Source organism: Urocampus carinirostris, chromosome 7, assembly GCF_059441175.1.
Source record: "Urocampus carinirostris isolate Australia breed hairy pipefish chromosome 7, RoL_Ucar_1.0, whole genome shotgun sequence".
Taxonomy (NCBI): domain Eukaryota; kingdom Metazoa; phylum Chordata; class Actinopteri; order Syngnathiformes; family Syngnathidae; genus Urocampus; species Urocampus carinirostris.
The window spans coordinates 6,569,852-6,591,344 of record NC_142355.1 but is presented as its reverse complement, the minus strand read 5'-3'; the positions used below and the strand labels follow the sequence as shown (position 1 = coordinate 6,591,344).

General features: G+C 41.0%; 2 protein-coding genes across 2 annotated transcripts in view; both read right to left on the bottom strand.

Moving 5' to 3' along the window:
- LOC148362196 (DENN domain-containing protein 5B-like) overlaps positions 1-2,893 on the bottom strand; it is a 57,347-nt gene extending 54,454 nt beyond the window's left edge. The window contains exon 1 of the mRNA XM_088339609.1: positions 2,615-2,893. Within this exon, the coding sequence (XP_088195735.1) occupies positions 2,615-2,714 (100 nt within the window). The 5' untranslated portion in view covers positions 2,715-2,893. The remainder of the gene's footprint in view (positions 1-2,614) is intronic.
- Positions 2,894-8,486: 5,593 nt separating this feature from the next.
- On the bottom strand, positions 8,487-19,652 carry armc10 (armadillo repeat containing 10). Its single transcript, XM_088339608.1, has 6 exons — positions 19,236-19,652; positions 17,958-18,103; positions 17,749-17,883; positions 16,238-16,414; positions 16,081-16,152; positions 8,487-11,998 (listed from the first exon to the last, which is right to left on the bottom strand). The coding sequence occupies exons 1-6, from the start codon at positions 19,492-19,494 to the stop codon at positions 11,747-11,749; spliced, it is 1,041 nt and encodes a 346-aa protein (XP_088195734.1). The 5' UTR covers positions 19,495-19,652; the 3' UTR covers positions 8,487-11,746.
- Between the last annotated feature and the right edge of the window lie 1,841 nt (positions 19,653-21,493).

Sequence of the window (21,493 nt, the reverse complement as noted above, 5' to 3'; positions counted from 1 at the left end):
CTTCCGGGCACTACGGTTTCCTCCCGCATTCCAAAAACATGCATGTCAGGTTAATTAGCCGGTCCAAATTGTCCCTAGGTGTGAATGAGCGAGCGAATTGTCTGTCCCTGTGTGCCCTGTGAGCGGCTGGCAACCAGTTCAGAGTGTCCCCTCCCCACTGCCCAAAGATGGCTGGGATGGGCTCCAGCACCCCCGCGACCCTACTGAGGATAAGCGGTGCAGATAATGGATAATAATGGGTAATGAGCAGAATTACATTGTAGGGTTCAAATCCAGGTACCGGACTTACTGTGCAGAGTTTGTATGTTCTCCTCGTGCTTGCGTGGGTTTCTTCCGGGCACTCCGGTTTCCTCCCGCATTCCAAAAACATGCATGTCAGGTTAATTGGCCGGTCCAAATTGTCTCTAGGTGTGAATGAGCGAGCGAATTGTCTGTCCCTGTGTGCCCTGTGAGCGGCTGGCAACCAGTTCAGAGTGTCCCCTCCCCACTGCCCAAAGATAGCTGGGATGGGCTCCAGCACCCCCGCGACCCTACTGAGGATAAGCGGTGCAGATAATGGATAATAATGGGTAATGAGCAAAATTACATTGTAGGGTTCAAATCCAGGTACCGGACTTACTGTGCAGAGTTTGTATGTTCTCCCCGTGCTTGCGTGGGTTTCTTCCGGGCACTCCGGTTTCCTCCCGCATTCCAAAAACATGCATGTCAGGTTAATTGGCCGGTCCAAATTGTCTCTAGGTGTGAATGAGCGAGCGAATTGTCTGTCCCTGTGTGCCCTGTGAGCGGCTGGCAACCAGTTCAGAGTGTCCCCTCCCCACTGCCCAAAGATAGCTGGGTTGGGCTCCAGCACCCCCGCGGCCCTACTGAGGGTAAGCAGTGCAGATAATGGATAATAATGGGTAATGAGCAAAATTACATTGTAGGGTTCAAATCCAGGTACCGGACTTACTGTGCAGAGTTTGTATGTTCTCCCAGTGCTTGCGTGGGTTTCCTCCGGGCACTCCGGTTTCCTCCCGCATTCCAAAAACATGCATGTCAGGTGAATTGGCCGGTCCAAATTGTCCCTAGATGTGAATGAGCAAGCGAATTGTCTGTCCCTGTGTGCCCTGCAATTGGCTGGTAACCAGTTCAGGGTGTCCCCTGCCCACTGCCCGATGATAGCTGGGATGGACTCCACCACCCCCGCGACCCTACTGAGGATAAGCGGTGCAGATAATGGATAATAATGGGTTATGAGCAAAATTACACTGTAATTTTTTTGAATATATACTCAAGTCAAGTCACATTTATTTTTATAGCAGACCACTACGACACCATCCCCTGATTTAAAACTGACATAATGGAAAGGAAAACCTCGAAAACCTCAGTATAGGGAAAATAAGAAACCAAAAAGAATACACAAATCATGGTTAAAATGTGGTGAGACGGTGGCCAATGACTTTTCCAAGCAAAATTAACTGCTCCTGATCTGGCCCGCGGGCCGCCTGTTTGACACCTGTGCGCTAAGGGATTGAATCTGGCCCGCGAGACAACACTCAGAGAAGCGCAAGAGAAAAACAAGCTCCAGGTTGAAATATGTCAGCACGGCGGAGCAGTGGTTAGCGCGTGTGCAGCACAGTTCTCAGGTCTTGGGAACCTCCTGTGTGGGTTCAAATCCAGCTACCGGACTTACTGTGCGGAGTTTGTATGTTCTCCCCGTGCTTGCGTGGGTTTCCTCCCACATTCCAAAGAGATGCATTTCAGGTGGATTGGCCGGTCCAAATTGTCCCTAGATGTGAATGAGCAAGCGAATTGTCTGTCCCTGTGTGCCCTGTGACTGGCTGGCAACCAGTTCAGGGTGTCCCCTGCCCACTGCCCGATGATTGCTGGGATGGGCTCCAGCACCCCCGCGACCCTACTGAGGATAAGCGGTGCAGCTAATGAGATGTTGCCAGGTGCCCTGTACAGTACTTGTATTTCTTTCTCTCTCTCTCATCCACCCCTTTTCTCCAACTCCGTCTCTTTCACTATCTGTGTCTCTCTTTTTCTCTTCCTTTGTTGCTCTTTGTTTCTTTCTCTCTCTGTCTTTTTATCTTCTTTTGCTCTAACTTCCTTTTTTCCTTTTCTCTCTTTCTCTTTCTTCATACCCTTCGCGCTTTCCTTTCTCTTTTCTCTCCTTCTGTCTTTCTATTTCTCTTTGGATTTCTTTCTTCCTCTCCCTTTCTTTTCCCCCTCTCTCACGACTTTTTATCTTCTGTTTCTCACGCTCTCTCCCTCTTTTTCTTCCTTTGTCCCGCCCTTTCTCCTTTTCTCTCCCACTTTCTCTTATTTCTTCATCTCTCTTTTTCTTTCTGTTTAATAATCCGGCCCCTGAGAGTATGTTCGTTCTATCGTGTGGCCCCCGAGTTAAAATGAGTCTGACACCCCTGCTGTAGACTCTACAGTCTGATTAAACGTGTGCGCAGAGCACTGAATTGTATTTATCAAGGAAAATAATGGATGGCGAAATGGGAGCGGAGGGGCTGTGCCGCTGTCTGACATATTGTAAACAACGACGATAAAGACGACCACATTTCCCCCCTCAAACAATCTCAAATCGCCATTTTATCGTTGAGAATTCGCGAGTTTGTGCTACCTGCTCCATCGTCTGGTTCGAGGCCCGTGTCGGGATCCAATCCACAAACGACGAAGTAATGGGCGAAGCGGCAGGAAGCCGCCGCCGTGTTGTTCATCATCAGGAAAGAGAAGACGGAGTGGAAAAGAAAATGGTGCTAAAGGTGGCGCCGCTGCCTCAACATAGCCGGGGAGAGACGCTGGCTTCGGGGGTGTTGTTTGTGCGAGGATCCGGTGAAACGCGGGATGGTACGACGGTGATCTGGTGGAAAGGCTGTCCGAGAGGATGGTGATGGGTCGTTCGCGAACGAAACTTCTTTATGGGCGGGGATTCCGTCAAAATGAAGCTGAGTCTGTTCGAGACTCTCTTTCTTTCTCTCTCTCTCATTCTTTTGCTCTTTTTCTTTATCCCTTTTTATCTCTATCTGGTTTTATCTTTTTCTCACTCCTTTTTCGCTTTCTTGCCCTCTATCTCTTTTTGTACTTCCCTCTTTTTCAATCTTTTTATTTCTTTCCATCTCTTTCTCCATTTCACTTTATTTCTCTTTGTCTTTTTACCCCCCCCTCTCTCTCTCTGTCTCTCTTGCTTTGTTTCCCCCTTTCTCTCTATTTTTTTTCTCTCTCTCTCTTTCTCGTTGTCTCTCTGTTTCTTATTTTCTCTCTCTCTTTCTCTCTATGTCTTTCCTTCACTTTTAACTCTATCTTTCTCCCTTCTTTCTCTCTATGTCTTTCCCTCACTTTTAACTATAATTCTCCCTTTCTCTATCTCTTTTCTCTCTTTCCATTTATTTATTTATCCTATTCTCCCTCACTTTTTCAATCTTTTTCTCTATTTCTTTTCATCTCTTTCTCCATCTCACTTTATTTCTTTGTCTTTTTACCTCTCTCTCTCTCTCTGTGTGTCTCTCTTGCTTTGTTTCTCCCTTTTCTCTCTATTTTTTTTTCTCTCTCTCTCTTTCTCGTTGTCTCTCTGTTTCTTATTTTCTCTCTCTCTTTCTCTCTATGTCTTTCCTTCACTTTTAACTCTATCTTTCTCCCTTCTTTCTCTCTATTTATGTCTTTCCCTCACTTTTAACTATATTTCTCCCTTTCTCTATCTCTTTTCTCTCTTTCCATTTATTTATTTATCCTATTCTCCCTCACTTTTTCAATCTTTTTCTCTATTTCTTTTCATCTCTTTCTCCATCTCACTTTATTTCTCTTTGTCTTTTTACCTCTCTCTCTCTCCGTGTGTCTCTCTTGCTTTGTTTCTCCCTTTTCTCTCTATTTTTTCTCTCTCTCTGTCTTTCTCGTTGTCTCTGTTTCTCATTTTCTCTCTCTCGCTCTCTCTTTTGCTTTTCTTTTCTCTCTATATATGTCTTTCCCTCACTTTTAACTCTATCTTTCTATCTATTTTCACTCTTTCCATTTATTTATTTCTCCTATTCTCCCTCTTTTTTCAGTCTCTTCTTTATTTCTTTCCATCTCTTTCTCCATCTCACTTTATTTCTCTTTGTCTTTTTACCTCTTTCTCTGTCTCTCTTGCTTTGTTTCTCCCTTTTCTCTCTATTTTTTCTCTCTCTCTTTCTCGTTGTCTGTTTCTCATTCTCTCTCTCTTTTTTGCTTTTCTTTCTCTCTATATATGTTTTTCCCTCACTTTTAACTCCATCTTTCTCCCTTTCTCTATCTATTTTCTCTTTCCATTTATATATTTCTCCTCTTCTCCCTCTCTTTTTCTTTATTTCTTTCCATCTCTTTCTCCATATCACTTTATTTCTCTTTGTCTATTTACCTCTCTCTCTGTCTTTCTCGGTGTCTGTTTCTCATTTTCTCTCTCTCTCTCGCTCTCTTTTTTGCTTTTCTTTCTATTAATGTCTTTTCCTCACTTTTAACTCTATCTTTCTCCCTTCTTTTCTCTCTATAAATATCTTTCCCTCACTTTTAACTCCACCCTTCTCCCTTTCTCTATTTCTTTTCTCTTTCCATTTTTTCTTTCTCCTATTCTCCCTCTCTTTTTTAATCTTTTTCTTTATTTCTTTCCATCCATTTCTTTATCTCTTTTTCCGTCTCACTTTATTTCTCTTTGTATTTTTACCTCTCTCTCTCTCTCTCTCTACCTTAAACTAGGTAAATTAAAACAATAAAGACAATTCCAGCAGCACAATAAACCGTTTGGGAGCCGAAAGACCCGGCTCTCTAAAAAGAGACGGAACTCCCATATCACTAAACCACAGTGGTCTTGTGTAGGCTGTCCTACAGAGGGGGAAGGAAGGGGGTTGGGGGTTTCGTCAAGAGGAGAGGGCTCTTGAAGGAGAGGAATAAAAACTGTGTTTACCGGGAAGAGAGAATCAACCTTTTTTGATGGAGAATGTGAATTATTTAGCGTCTCTTGGTAGTTAAAAGAGGGGAAAATACATTTTTACCTTCCTTGTTGCCTTCTGGTAAAAAAGACGCGTCTGTGTGTTTCAGTGTTAGATAAAGAAGTAGTATAGGCTAAATCAGGGGTGTCAAACTCAATTGAGCTGGGGGCCACAGATCCATGTTGTGACAATGACAATAAAGGCATATTCTATTCTATTCTATTCTAAAAAGAAAAATCTCACTGGTGCCCGACTAATAGTTTTAAGAAAAAGAAAGAGAGAATGGGAGAGAGGGAAAGAAGAGGGAAAAGGAAAGAGAGAAAGATAAAGAGAGAGAAAACATGGGAGAGAGTGTAAGAGAGAGAGAAGGTGGGAGAGACAGAAAAATGGAGAAAAAGTGAAATACAGAGAGAGAACACAATAGAGAGAAAGTGAGAAAAAAGGAGAAACACATATAGAGAAAAGAGAGAAAGAAAATTAAAGAAAGAAAGTGAGAAAGACAGAGAAAGATCAAAAGAATTAGAAAAAGAGAGAACAAGAGTGAGCATTAGAAAGAGAGTGAAGGAGAGTGAGATAAAGTGAGAAAAAAAGAAGGGAAGAGCAAAACAGAGAAATATAAAAAAAGAGAGAGACAGAGAGTGAGAAGGAAAGAGAAAAAAGAGAGAGAAAGCTAGAGAGAAAGAGAAAAACAAAGAGAGCAAGACAGAGAAAGAAAACAATAGAGGAAAAAAATGATAGAACGAGAGAGAAGAAAAAGAGTGAAAGAGAGTGTGAGAAGGAAAGAGAAAAAGAGCAAGAAAGAGAAAGAATGAAAAAAATGAGAGAGGCAAATGGAGAGAAAGAGAGAAATACTACTACAGATGCTTTGCTATTTAAACTACAGCTCATTTTTCTCTTGCGCTCCGCTCAGTGTTGTCTACCGGGCCGGATTAAAATCTTCGGCGGGCCTGTTTCGGCCCGCGGGCCGACTGTTTGACACATGTGGGCTAAATGTACAAGACAGGAACAGATATAGACAAAAGGGTTATAATTATTTCCTGATGCCATGACTGTGTGCCTTATGACTATGACTAGGTTCTAGAGCTGATTTTTTTTCCTGATGTTCCACAATACAACTCTGATTCAGAAGAGGAAGTGGAAGAGGAATCATTAGAAGAAGATGGGGAGGAATAGACAGGGTTCTTACACCTTATTCATGGCAAACTTCAAGCACTTTTAAGGACTTTTGATACTGTTAAGAAATAAACTAAGTGAACTCCATCGAATTAGCCGAATTATTGTCGCTGGAGTCTTCGTCGAGCCTTCTCTCTCGTTCTCCCTCGATCTTCTCTCGACCCACGTCTCTCCGCCAGCTGGTGTGCCGGCTCCTCCCATGGGCGGGCCAGGAACGCCCCCTCGCCTCGATGTCTGAAATGGTCAAAACATTCCCGAGCGTTTCCACGTCATCAGGGATCTGTTCTCCAAACATCGCCTGCCGTCCCCCGTCATCAGGGCCCCTCTCCGTCGTCGGATGTGCTGATTATCGTATCATCCCTTGTCCCAGTTCCCGTGGTTTCTGTAAACTTCATTCTACGCAAGGTTGCAATGACCTTCCCCACAGCTCAGCCAGTTGAATATCTTTTGCATTAAATGTAATTTGATCGTACAAAATTCCTTATGGTCAAAGTCAATTTGGTATTGGAGTAATCCAAAAGTAATTGAAAGTAATCCAGTTAAAGTAACCCTACCCAACCCTGGTCAAATGTATAAAATCCTTCTAATTTTCCAATTCCTCCAATATTATTAATAGAAGAAATGCAATGTGAATCTTGTATTTTGCAGATTCCTAAACATAACCGCATACTTCACATTTCAGGTCCGCTTATATACGCGATTTACATATATGGTTTACAAATACGATTTATGAATTTATTAAGATATGATTTACATCTTGCATAATTCGCGAATATGTGTATTTGTGGATCTGAACGTGGATAAATATTTTTGAGACGAAATGGCGGTACCCTGTAGCCTTCATTTTCAGTTGCAGGAAGTTCTTTCAAAACTGGGAAACACTACCTTAATTTTTTGCATGGCCCAGAATAAATGTCCATGATTGATATGCAGGGTTGGGTAGGGTTACTTTAACTGGATTACTTTCAATTACTTTTGGATTACTCCAATACCAAATATGCTAACAAAAGACAAAAGAAACTAAATATGTGTTGGAATTATATACATATATTTATCCTACAGTTGACATTAATATGTTATAAGTGTTCTCAGCCCTTTTTGAAGAGTTTTCAACCCGTAAGCTGTTCAAAGCCATGAGTTGTTTTTTTTTTGTACTGTCTCTTTATCTCACATACCAATGGGTGCAATAATCTGTGTAATAATTTTCCTTTTATGCATGCAATAACTCAAGTTGTTTTTCACCGAAAGCCTTGAAAGAAGAAAGGAGGTGTCCAAACAGAAACCAGCTGTGATCATCGGGCGGAAAGCAAGGCGTGCGAAAGAAGATTAATTAACTCTGCGTAGCAACAGTTAGAATGCGGTCTCAACCAGTTAGATAGAACCCTTCCCTTTAGAGAAGTTGAGACTTATGTACGATAGGGCGAACCCTAATAAAAAGAGGAGAGAGATCGAAGATTGAAAGAGTGATTTGGGAGATTGGCGCTATACAATCTCTTCGATCGCTCTCCTTGCAAGATATATAAACTGATCAGATTCTCTGTCGTATTTTTATTTCAGAGCGTTTTATCATAAATGTTGGGGACTTAAACCTAACAATATGAATAAAATGATGACTCACAACACGTGGTAAGCTTTCGCTCCTGGCTTTGATCTCTTTGATCTCCGGCAAAACTAACATAAAATGCGACAGAAACAAAATAAAAATAAAACCAAACAGCTTGCCAACATCATTTTTGCCGTTCCATGGATTCCGTTACTCCCCAAGCCTGCACAAAATTGAGTCATTTTATTCATATTTAGTTTCTTTTGTCTTTGATTAGCATATTTGGTATTGGAGTAATCCAAAAAGTCATTGAAAGTAATCTAGTTAAAGTAACCCTACCCTAACCTTTTGATACGTTATCACATTTTAAAGAGCCCCGTCTGGGTGTAGCATGAAGTAAACGGTAAGCAAAAAAAATCATAGTTAAGCTAGTCATCTCCATGAATTACCTATCAAAAAACTGGAGAGAGCTGGCCCTTCCACTGTCAATAGTTGGATCCCTTTTTTTCGCATACTGGCAGCGTGCTGCGTGTGGATTTGTTCTACCTTTTAGCCGTTGTTTGTATTAAACATTTTCTAGCCATCGTAAATCAAAACGGCAGCCTCCCAGCATCTTGGTTTGATGCACCCATCTTCTTGGGTGTAACGCATTGGGGCTATGGTGGGTCACATGACAAAGGATTACAATATGAAATTTTGTGTCTTAATATCCAAAACTCTGCTTATATTAGAGGATTTGGGGGTTTAGTAAAGACGGGTCATTTTGCCACGGAGGACATGGGCGCATACAGAAATGGAGGGGGTGTGAGTTAAAGTATTTTAATAACATTGTCCTTTTAGTTCCCACCTCAAATTAAATACAAAATGTTACTGTTGTCCCCTTTTAAATATACCATACAATAAATGTCTATGAACAGCATTGTAAAACACAAGTTTTCTTTTTTTTTGACAATGCCAGAGAACAGTGCACACAAAACAACAATTGTATTCAATAAAACCCCGATTGTCCATTTGTGAGACATTTATTTCAATATTTAGGTGAGAAAATAACAAACTCATTCAAATGCTGCCAACTTAAATAAATAAGATGACTTTAGGAGAGAGATCCTCAGAAATCTCATCTCATCTCATCAGCTGCACCGCTTATCCTCAGTAGGGTCATAGGGGGTGCTGGAGCCCATCCCAGCAATCATCAGGCAGTGGGCAGGGGACACCCTGAACTGGTTGCCAGCCAATCGCAGGGCACACAGGGACAGACAACTCATTCGCTCATTCATACCTAGGGACAATTTGGACCGGCCAATTCACCTGAAATGCATGTTTTTGGAATGTGGGAGGAAACCTGAGTACCCGGAGGAAACCCACGCAAGCACGGGGAGAACATACAAACTCCGCACAGGAAGTCTGGAGCTAGATTTTAACCCACGCAGGAGGTTCCCATGACATGAACTGTGCCGCACAAGCGCTAACCACTGCGCCGCCGTGCTGCCATCCTCAGAAATAAACCCCCGGAAATGAAGTTCAACTAAGTCATCGCCAGGATAAACAAAAACCATGCAGTCTTTTATCGCGCCTGGACTTAACTCGTGACACAGAGAGGCTCTGCAAGCAGATGGATGCACAGATCCTCTATTCCTGAGGATAAAGCATGTGGACTCGCCACGTGGCGCATTATGCTAAGTGCATAATGACACTCACTATTGGATGTAAACCGACAAACGGTACTGGAATTTCGTTATTACTTTATTACTTCACTTTCGAATGATTACTCTTGTGTCATGTTGAATTCTTGCACAAAGCAAACAAAAAAATATCAATATCAATAATAAGAATACAGCAAAAACATAAATTCTGAAAAGGAAAAACAAATATTGGGAAGGAATAAGATTTTGCAAGAATAACGTTATAAAATAAAGACACAAAGTTAATTTTTTGGGCGAATACAGTATGTAATATTGAGTGCCTCCGAGTGGTACAAGAAAAACATCATTCAGTAAAAAATAAAATAAAATTGAATAATGGGCAATTATACATGAACTATCACACCAATAGGGATTTTTGTAAACATTCATAGGTCGAAAAATGTATATTTCTCTTACATGGCGGAATCCATACCTAGAAGACGCCGCCAAGTTTGTCTGGCATCTTGCTGCTAATGCTGTGCTCATTTGGCACACGTTTTCGTTCGAATTATGGAAATATAATAAAGTAGAATAGTACATTTTTTAATTTAAATTATGAATTCATTTTCTGCATTAAATTATTGTTGGTAATATACTGATTAAAGGGATAACCACAAACCTGTCTTTTTTCATTTTCTCCTTTTATATTTGCTTTTTTTCTTCACTTCTTTATATAACATAATAATTCGTAACACAATGAAAGTGAGCCGTTTGAGAGCCGGCTCTCTTGAATGAGTTGAGCTGAAAAAGCCGGTTCTCTAAAAAGAGACGGACTTCCTTTCACTACATCAAACCGCTCGCTTCGTTTGCAACGAAAAAAAAACGATACAGAGATAGAGGCTTCCGCGGCAAACTCGTTTGACTTGATTGATTTGCCGTTTCGAGATAGTCGGTGTATACCGGATGGTACCCATTATTGGCAAATTTGCGTTTTTCCGTACAGATTTTCTCGTACGTCGTACACGTCTTAAAATGCATAATAAATGTACTTTGTACAGAAAAACCGTACAGGTTGACAGGTATGTGTTTATAAGAAAGAAACATCAATAATTGTGATTTTCACAGTATACGTTCATCTTCTTGTACCTGGACAGGTTTGAATATGAGGCCCGGCTTTTTAAAGAGTTGTTCAATACAAATCCAATTGAAATTGGGAACTCGATTGGCTTTTAACTATTTCACACATTCACTGCCAAACATGGCAATGATTTTTTCCTATTGTTTGTGAATAAATGTCTTAACTGTTAACCTTAAAGAAGATCTCTTGTCATCCATGATTATAGTACGTAGGGTAGGCTACTAAATTAGGCTGATTAATAAAGCATAATACTGAAAAACTACAGTAAGCAAAAAATTGAAGTTCCCACTTTTTTACTGATCTGGCCCGCCAGAGAGCAGAAAGTCTGGATCCAGCCCCAGAGGCACAGATTTTGACATATCTGCTTTAAGAGGTTTCTTCAGAGTATGATTGTTTTAGCTTTTGCCACTCTAAAATACAGTGGAACCTCGGTTCTCGACCACAATCCGATCCAGAACCCTGTTCGAAAACTGATTTGTTCGAACACCGAAATCATTTTCCCCATTATAAATAATGTAAATCGTTTTAATCCGTTCCAACACCCTGAATGTTTACCTTTCTTTACCTTTAAGACACAAATAACATAAATGTAACCCAGGCTAATCGTACGTTCGCGTTATCGTAATCTTCCGTACGAAAGATTACGCTAACATGAACGTGTAAAAATTAAAAAAAAGGATAAAGAAAAGAATTATGAATAGGATTTTTTACCTTTGTGGTGGTCAGCAGAAGGTGCAGGTGGACGGTGGAGAGGGATGGAGGAGGAAGGAAAATGATTGTTTGGAGGGAGAGTCCCCTTCCATAAAAACTTCGGGGAGTTCTTCTGTCTGAGGGGTGCTCACACGTTCAAATCTCTTTACTACGGATGACTCAGCTACAGGATGTTCTTTTGTCTTAAAATATCTATCCAATGACACTTGCTTCTGCCTTCTTTTTAGCACTTTTCGGAAGTGGTTCATGACAGTGTCGTTAAAGTCATTGATGAATCTGGTGGCTGCAGCTTCATCGGGGTGGTGGAGTTCCACGAAATTCTGTAACTCGGCCCATTTGCTACACATTTGTTTAATCTCGGATGCCCCCTAGTGTAGTGGAGGTGCAATTGCACCTGAGAAAATTAAAAGGAGTAAAAAAATGTGATGTGAAAGACAGTACCACTGCACTACAGTTAGCCATAGCTGTCGTAGCGGCGTTCGAACTTCGATTTTCGTTCGAACTACGAAGCAAGAATTTCTCGAATTTTTTGTTCGGACTCCTATTCGTTCGTGAGTCGTTCGAAAAGCGAGGTTCCACTGTACATATAAAATGTCTAGAGTGCAAATAGTAGGGCAACAAGAGGAGTCTATGTCAATGTACGGGCCACCTGCGCTTGAACCTCGCCATCAGGGTGAGAGAGCAGCTGGACTAGCCGGCCCTGGAGCTCAGAAGACTCATCCAACATAAGCCGGAAAAGACAGTCGTGCTTGCGCCGCAGTTCCTCGGCCACCTGGGCCGAAGGCCTCCAGGCTCTCAGGTTGCCTGCAAATGTCAACAGCCTCAGAAGCACTGCAGACGGCGTTTGCACATCGAATAGCAGAATGACAGAAGCAGGGGACTGGCGGGTAAAATCACAGGAAAGATATTTTCAAACTCACCACAATCGCTTCACAGTTTCCATATTTTTCAGACTATAAGGCACACCTGAAAACCCTAATTTGGCCAGAAATGTGTAAGATCGCCTTATAACCGGTGCACCTCATACACCGCAGAATACGGTAGTAACGATTACAGTGGGACCTCGCCACTTCACGCTTCGACATTCGCGGGTTCAGTGCTTCGCGGGCCTAAAAAAAAAAAATAATAATAATAGAATAAAATAATTTTTTTAAAAAAACAACAACAACAAAAAACCACTTTTTTTAAAGCATTTTTGAAGGGGCGCCGCTACTTCGTGGTTCCATGTTCGCTGGTTCAGAGCTTTGCAGGTCTAAAAAACAATAATAATGGAATAAAATATAAAAAAAAAATAAAAAATTGACATTTATGAAGGGGCGTAAAATTAAAAAATATATATATATTTTTTTTAATATTTATTTTATTATTATTATTTTTTAAGACTCGGTTAATGGGTACCAAAACCACTCGCGAAAAGTGAAAATCTGCGAAGTAGCGACGCCCCTTCAAAAATGCTAAACAAAAACATTTATTTTTTTTAGGTGCGCCGCTACTTCGCGGATTTTCACTTATCGCAGGTGGTTTTGGTCCCCATTAACCGCGATAACCGAGGTCCCACTGTATTAATGCATAGAGTAATTATAGGTATGCGTTTCAACATGGGTTATAACAGTGTATTACCGTGTTTGTACAATGATGGATCAATCTATAATATTTGCTGACCATAATCGCAAAACATTGTATTCAACAGGAATAAAATCTGAATAGTTACGGTGAGTGTACCGACACTTTACCACGAGACCACCAGTGGTACAGGTGACATAAGAAAGGGCATTAGAACTTCTCATTATCACTAAGTTTTTACTCACGGTGCCAGAAACAGTGCATTCAACTTTTGGCGTCGCGGGCCACATTGTTTTGAAAAAAGTATTCACAGGACCCAGGCCAGGGAAGAAAAAAAATGTCTTTATTGTTTTGTAAATGGCAATGGAAAGCTTCTAATCTGATACCTCAGCAATACATGAGGATAAAAGATAACATCAGTCAATCGCTTTTTCTCTTTTGCATTACCTGAACAAGTTCTGTTTCATTTTCTAATTGTTAAGAAAGGGTCCATTTTATTCAATTGGTTTTGAAACACACAAAATATACAAAAAATTATATAATTATTAACAAATAAACACGTGAAAAGGACAGTGTGTAATAATTAGTGCCTCCTAGTGGTACAAAAAAAACTAATTAAAAAAAATATATATATATTGATTTGAATAACGGGCAATAATCAATGAACTAATGTTATTATTTTAATAAATATTCACAGGTCTAAATTTGTTTTTCTTTTACGCAGCGGAATCCATACCTCGTAGTTTCCGCCATGTTTGTCATCTTGCTGCTACGCTGTGTTTATTAGGCACCGGTTTTTGTTCACATTAGACAATATAGTGGTATTTGGTGGTCATATATTACACAATGTACCTTTAGGAGTAATGGCAAATTATCATATGTCTTTTTAAGCACTAAATTTGATCATTTGCATTAAAAACTCAACAGGGCTACTTCAAGTGTTTCATTGAATGCGTTGGAGACATCTAGTGGACATCTAAAAAACTACAGGTCATTGTTTGACTAGAAGTGGCTATTTTTCCTTATGCTTCCCTCAGCATTGACTCGCGGGCTGGATTTCAGTCTTTGGGCAGCCCTGATACGCCCTTGGGCTGTAGATTGGTGAGCCCTGCATTAAACAGTCTCTTCACTTCATCGTTAACTAACGTTAAACAATGGAGAAAACAGAAAGTCATTCAACAAAATACTAAACAAGCTGTTTTACGTTCGTTAACCTATCAAACCGCAACCTTATTGACGCGCATGTGAAGAAGTGGAGAGAAAGTTTACCCTATCAAAAAGCACTATGCAAATCCATGTTTCTGGCACAGTGAGTCAAAATAGTATGATAATGAGATAAGCTTCAATGCCTTTTCATATGTCATTAACACTACTGGTGGTCTAGTGGTAAAGCGTTGGTGCTTTGCCAATGTTTTGAGATTTTGGTCTGAGAAACTTTTCACTTATCATGAGTTGGCAGGCCTGAAAAGGGTTTCTAGATCAATCTTTCTATTAATCCAATGTAAGTGTATAACAAGTCAAATGATAATACACACGATTGATCTTACTGTAGTCTCAGTTTCATGCACCTTATGTATAAAAAATATATGACAAAAGAATAGTTTTTGGGGGTGTGCAACAACATTATTGAACAACTAAAAACAAAACAATAATCCAGGTGTCCATACTGGGTTTATAGCTAGAGAGGTATGAAAATGTTTGGGTTAACAGTGATCATTTTCAAGATTTTCTTTATTTTTTAAAATGTTTTATATAAATCGTTGGTTGTTCGGATCAGCAATTTCAATTAACTATATTAGAAGAGCAGTTTCAGCGACAGACTGCTGTCACTGTCTTGTACTATGGACAGACTGAAGAGATCTTTTCTTCCTCATGCCATGAGGCTCTTTAACTCTACCCGGCAGAGTAAAAGCCCACATTACACCACACCACCTACATTGCATATTACCGAATTTTATTGCAATATGTATTCTGTGTAGCAGTATTTAGATATTCTATATAACACGCTACAGTGGGCATTTGCACGTCACACTGGGTATTTGTATATTGTATTTTTTTTTGCTTTATTATTGTATTGTTCTCTGCTCAGGGATGCTGCTGGAAATGTGAATTTCCCTTCGGGGATGAATAAAGTATCTATCTATCTATCTATACAGCAGACAAACAAGTGGTATTGTTGAAGTAAATTGAAGTGTCTTGTGCACGATAATGACAGGAACATCTGAGACAGAGAGACAGTTTTTTCCAGAGCTGTCAAGTCCTTCCATTTTATATATATATATATATATATATATATATATATATATATATATATATATATGTGATATTATTATATCCTGTTTTGAACATTTTTAAATTTATTTTGTAAACACTGTACACCAAGGCTGCAGATAAAATTTCTGGGATCCATTGCCACGGATTTTACCTTGTGTTAATGCAACATCCATTGCAGCCTGGTCATCCTGGAAAGGGGATTGGGATTACCTCATGTGCGGTCCCTTCATTTTCCTGAGCTTTTAGATCAGGGGATGGTCTAAAAATAGTCTGTAGTTTGCAATAGTCTGTGGTCTGTGCAGTCCTTTGAGACTCTTTGTGATTAAAGGCTATACAAACAAACATGACTTGACTTAAAACAAAATTACGCTGGTGCATATCATAATTGCACACTTTTTGTAAATCCTAGAAACTTAATTTCACTTCTCAAGTATCACTGTGTTTGTCTGCTCTATAATGTATTTACCGGTAACTAAAATTGATCATCTGGACAACATATGATTTAAAAAGGAAACTGTTGAAAACAGTGGTGCCCATTTTTTTTTCATTCGACTGTAAACTGCTGCTTTTAGACAATTCTGCCCTCTAGTGGAGATTAACAGTACAAACTTTTTGAGTGGCGGATCGGATTGGGTTCAAAAAATTGGCAGATGGGCCGGACTAGGAGAGATGATTGATTGATTGCATACAGTCTGGAATGCATATCTCGGCAATAAATACGAAAAAAGACATACTGTATCCATTTTTGTCATTAATATATCTGCAGACACATACATGTTATATTTGATATTTGAGTACAAATAGAATACAACAAATGGATCTGAAACTCTCATAATTAGAGCAAATTAATATATTGTGTCACTTTTTAAAGCACTAAATGTGAGAATATGCACTCAAAAACTCAAAATGCATTGGAGCTAGCTCAGAATGAATTTGTTTTGCATTCTCTTCAATAAATATCTCGATGAATGTAATAAATACATGATTAAAAAAAACAGCAAACGCAGAAAAATGCTTCAAGTAAAATGGAGAGATGTATTGCACATTCGATTAGAAATGTTTTATGTAACTTGCAATACAGCTAAAAAGAAGTGGTCATTGTTTCAATTTTTAATCTATTCTTACCTGAGCCTGGACAATATCGTCCAACATGTCTGGATTGGATGACAAATTCACAAGAACCTTCAAAGTCTGAACCTGAAACAAATGACAATTTTAACTAAAATATTTCAAACAACGGGTAAACATTCATTCCGGCTAAAAGACCGTGCTAGTGGCAGACCTGTAATGTTGCGTTGCTCACTACCAGTAGAGAAAGTAGAAGCATAACTGAATTCTTGAGCAAGTGTTGATGTTTGTCAGTGACCGAGAAGTTGGTTAACAGCCTCAGAGCAGCGAGCTGAACATCAGAGTTCACCGCAGCCATCTCAATCACCTCAAGCACTTTTGGCACGTAGACCTAAAGGACAAGACATTTGTTACAAAGATTCAACTGGCAATTCATTAATCCACAGTTAAATCTAAAGCCAAATACTATTACAGTGGAACCTCGGTTCTCGACCATAATCCGTTCCAGAACCCTGTTCGAAAACCGATTTGTTCGATCACGGAAATCATTTTTCCCATTAAAAATAATGTAAATCGTTTCAATCCGTTCCAACACCCTGAATGTTTACCATGAATGTTTAACGTAAACATAAAGCTAACCCAGGCTAATTGTACGTTCGCGTTATCGTAATCTTCCGTACGAAAGATTATGTAACTTGAACGTGTAAAAATAAAAAAATCAGGTCGTTTACAAGTCATTTAGCACCCGGGTCTCCACAACAAGTGGTTCATTGGAAAGGGTTCATTGGAAAGGGGGCTCCGTTCCAACACCCTCAATGTTGGGCTCCGTTCCAACACCCTGAATGTTTAACGTAAAGCTAACCCAGGCTAATCGTATGTTCGCGTTATCGTAATCTTATGAATAGGATTTCTTATCTTTGTGGTGGTCAGCAGAAGGCGCTCGCACACCTCCTTCATATTTGGCTATTATTTCTTTTTTAAATGCAATAGTTATACGCACTACTTTTCTTTTTTCACCTGTAGCATCTTTGCTGCTTGCACTGACTTTCTTCGGAGGCACAATAAGGGGCTAAAACACCCGTACGCCGCTCAGCATCGCACCCTAGCGTACGCACTCACGCATTACCGGCATTCGAACTCCGATTTTTTGACCGAACAGCGAAGCAAGAATTTCTCAAAATTTTTGGTCGGACTCCGATTTGTTCGAACTGAGAGGCGTTCGAAAACCGAGGTTCCACTTTACTATGCAAGTTTGAAGTAATTTATTTCTAAAGCAGCAAATGTGGCAAATGTATGACCAAAGAGAAATCCATCTTCCATTATCTGGACCGCTTACCCTCAGTAGGGTTGCGGGGGCCCATTCTAGCTATCCTCGGGCAGTGGGCAGGGGACACCCTGAACTGGTTGCCAACCAGTCGCAGGGCACAGAGAGACAGACCACTCAATCACACCTAGGGACAATTTTTACCGGCTAATTAACCTGACATGGATGTTTTTAGATTGTGGGAGGAAACCGGAGTGCCCGGAGAAAACACGCAAGCACGGAGAGAACATGCAAACTCCACTCATGACCTCAGAACGGTGTCACAAATGCGCTAACCACTGCACTGCCGTGCTGCCCCTAAAGTGAAATCCCAAGATATTAAATTTATGCTCGGTCTCCATCACACATTTTCCCAAATATTTGGAGTTCCGTTCAATAAATTCGGCTAAAGAGTTACGTACCGTCAGCTGTTCCTGGTTTTGGATGTTCATGCATAGATTATTTAAAGCATTCAGAGTCTGCACTTTAACCTCTGGTGCAGGGTCAGATATGAAGCCGCCTATGATAGGAATCCCTTCACATTCTCGTATAACATTCTGCAGAATAAAGGATACAGTGTTAGAATACAACTTTTCATACCCCCGAACGTGATTACGCCTTATTATTTTACCTGATTAACGGTGAAAGCAGCAGCATTCCCCAACGTGAGTAATAGGCGACACTTATCTGATGTGCTATTGCACGCCTGTAGACAAGTCAGCATCATTTTAAGGTGCTTCGGCTCAAGGTTCCCAGCCGACTGGTGGATGATGTCACCTGTGAAGTCATAAACAGGTAAAACAAATTTGGAATTACAATTGTCTTTATTGTCATTGATAGCAACGTCGTGAAAATTGTTTACAATGAGATTAGAAATGACACTCCATGATCTCATCTCATCTCATCTCATTAGCTGCACCGCTTATCCTCAGTAGGGTCGCGGGGGTGCTGGAGCCCATCCCAGCAATCATCGGGCAGTGGGCAGGGGACACCCTGAACGGGTTGCCAGCCAATCGCAGGGCACACGGGGACAGACAACTCACTCGCTCATTCACGCCTAGGGACAATTGTCGGATTGCAATACCGCATTTGAGCCAACAACATTTTAAAGGACTACACTCGCACCACCATCACCTCCTCTACCTACAAGGACTAACAGAGAAACATTTGTGGTGTAGTTTCTTCCCCAGGTCCATCAACATCCTAAACAAGTGCACCAGACTCTAGTAAGGGGAATTGTGTAGCTGCTAAATGTTATGACACTATTTTTAATAGCTCTATTTTTGCAATTCACTTATAACCTAGACTACCAAACAAGCACTACCTTGTAAATATGTTTTACTATCTTTTTTTTAATCTTTAAGTCTTTTACTTGTTCATCCTGGAGTGTGGGGCAGCACGGCAGGGCAGTGGTTAGCACATGTGCGGCACAGTTCTAAGGTCTTGGGAACCTCCTGTGTGGGTTCAAATCCAGCTACCGGACTTCCTGTGCGGAGTTTGTATGTTCTCCCCGTGCTTGCGTGGGTTTCCTCCGGGCACTCAGGTTTCCTCCCACATTCCAAAGACATGCATATCAGGTGGGTTGGCCGGTCCAAATTGTCCCTAGGTGTGAATGAGCGAGCGAGTTGTCTGTCCCTGTGTGCCCTGGGATTGGCTGGCAACCAGTTCAGGGTGTCCCCTGCCCACACTGCCCGATGATTGCTGGGATGGGCTCCAGCTCCCCCGCGACCCTACTGAGGATAAGCGGTGCAGCTAATGAGATAAGATGTACAATATGACAAGTTAAACTACATAAATAAACACGTTTGAAAAAAAATATGGTGTAAGATTATTTAGTATTTTGTAAGGGAAAATACAAGTTTGTAAGGGCATGGAGCCCCGGAGGTTGACAGGTATGTGGAATACTCACCCGAAGTATCATCCATCTGATCATTTTGGGAACCCACAAGTCTCAATCCAGACACTTTGGCCACCAGGGTTCCCGGTGGCGAGCTACAGTCACTGCCCCTTGAAGGAGGACTTTGACGGCCTCCGCTTTTGTTGTACCTCCTAAAACTCCCCCCGTTGATGAGTTTATAAATCCCGTAAGACGCCCCGGCACCCGCAAGGATGCCAAGAACAGTCTTAATATTTCCAATTCGATGTGCGATACTGCCACCGTCGCCCATTTTATCTCTTGTGTTGAATTCAACAATTCCGTTTTTAACTGAAGTGTTTTCAAAGTACAGCGGCGTTTTAAAATAGCAAAGAGCTAAAGTGTGTCGTGAGTTACACTAGCATAAAGCCAACACAACAAAAGTAACTTAAAAGGAATCATTGTTGTCGTTTGTGTATGTGTTACACTGATAACCCACCGGGTAGAAACCCGTTGCTAGATCGAACATTACGCGGGTGCCCACAGTATTTAAACTGAAACATTAGGGTGCATAATTTTCACTCATATTATTCAGAAAAATGTTGCAATGTATTTAGAGGCCCATGTAAAAAAATTGGACTGTTTCCACACTTTGGTGTGAAATTGAGACACATTAGCAATCCTATCGGAGGGTATTTCCAAAAGCACAAAAAGGATGTGCTGCGTTTTTGAAACATCTCATCTCATCTCATTAGCTGCACCGCTTATCCTCAGTAGGGTCGCAGGGGTGCTGGAGCCCATCCCAGCAATCATCGGGCAGTGGGCAGGGGACACCCTGAACTGGTTGCCAGCCAATCGCAGGGCACACGGGCACAGACAACTCACTCGCTCATTCGCACCTAGGGACAATTTGGACCGGCAATTCACCTGAAACGCATGTTTTTGGAATGTGGGAGGAAACCGGAGTGCCCGGAGGAAACCCACGCAAGCACGGGGAGAACATACAAACTCCGCACAGGAAGTCCGGTAGCTGGACTTGAACCCACACAGGAGGTTCCCAAGACCTTAGAACTGTGCCGCACACGCGCTAACCACTGCCCCGCCGTGCTGCTTTTTGAAACATATATATATATATATATATATATATATATATATATATGTTTCATGTCATGGGAACCTGTCGTGGGTTCAAATCCAGCTCCAGACTTCCTGTGCGGAGTTTGTATGTTCTCCCCGTGCTTGCGTGGGTTTCCTCCGGGCACTCCGGTTTCCTCCCACGTTCCAAAAACATGCATTTCAGGTGAATTGGCCGGTCCAAATTGTCCCTAGGTGTGATTGAGCGAATGAGTTGTCTGTCCCTGTGTGCCCTGCGATTGGCTGGCAACCAGTTCAGGGTGTCCCCTGCCCACTGCCCAGAGATGGCTGGGATGGGCTCCAGCCCCCCCGCGACCCTAATGAGGATAAGGGGTACGGCTGATGAGATGAGATGAGATGATATATATATAATTTGTTTAACAAAACGCAAAAAAACTTCCATCAAAACAATTCACTACAACATACCTGTCAACCTCCACGGCTCCATCCTTACAAACTGTCCTATTTTCCCTTACAAAATACAAAATAATTGTACACCATTTTTTTTTCCGGAATGATGCATGATGGGAAATCCCCAGGCGGCAGACGCATGCGCACAGTAGCATCAACCTGCTGGCTTGGTTTGCAGCGGAAAAATAATACGATACCGAGATAGAGGCTACCGCGGCGAACTCGTTAGACTTGATTGATTTGCCGTTTCGTGATTGTCGGTGTTTACCGGATGGTACCCATCATTGACAAATTTGCGTTTTTCCGTACAGATTTTCTTTTACGTCGTACTCGTCTTAAAATGCATAAAAAACGTACTTTGTACGGCAAAAACGTACAGGTTGACAGGTATGTTAACGGCCCATGCAAAAAATAGGACTGTTTCCATGCTTTGGTGGGAAATTGAGACACATTAGCAATCCTATCGTAGGGTATTTCTAAAAGCACAAAAAGGATGTGCTGCGTTTTTGAAACATGTATATAATTTATTTAACAAAACGCAAAAACACTTCCATCAAAACAATTCACTACAATGTTACGTTCACCGTATAATCACACTGTACAAACAATCCATTATACAAAAAGATTATTCATACCTAGGTGAAGAAATTTCTTCTTTTCTTTTTTGCACTTTTTCTTCTTGGTTGTATTCTATTTTCTTCTTTTTTTTTACTTTTTTCTGACTTTTTTCATTTATGATCTTTGTTTTATTTTGTTTGTGCTCACTT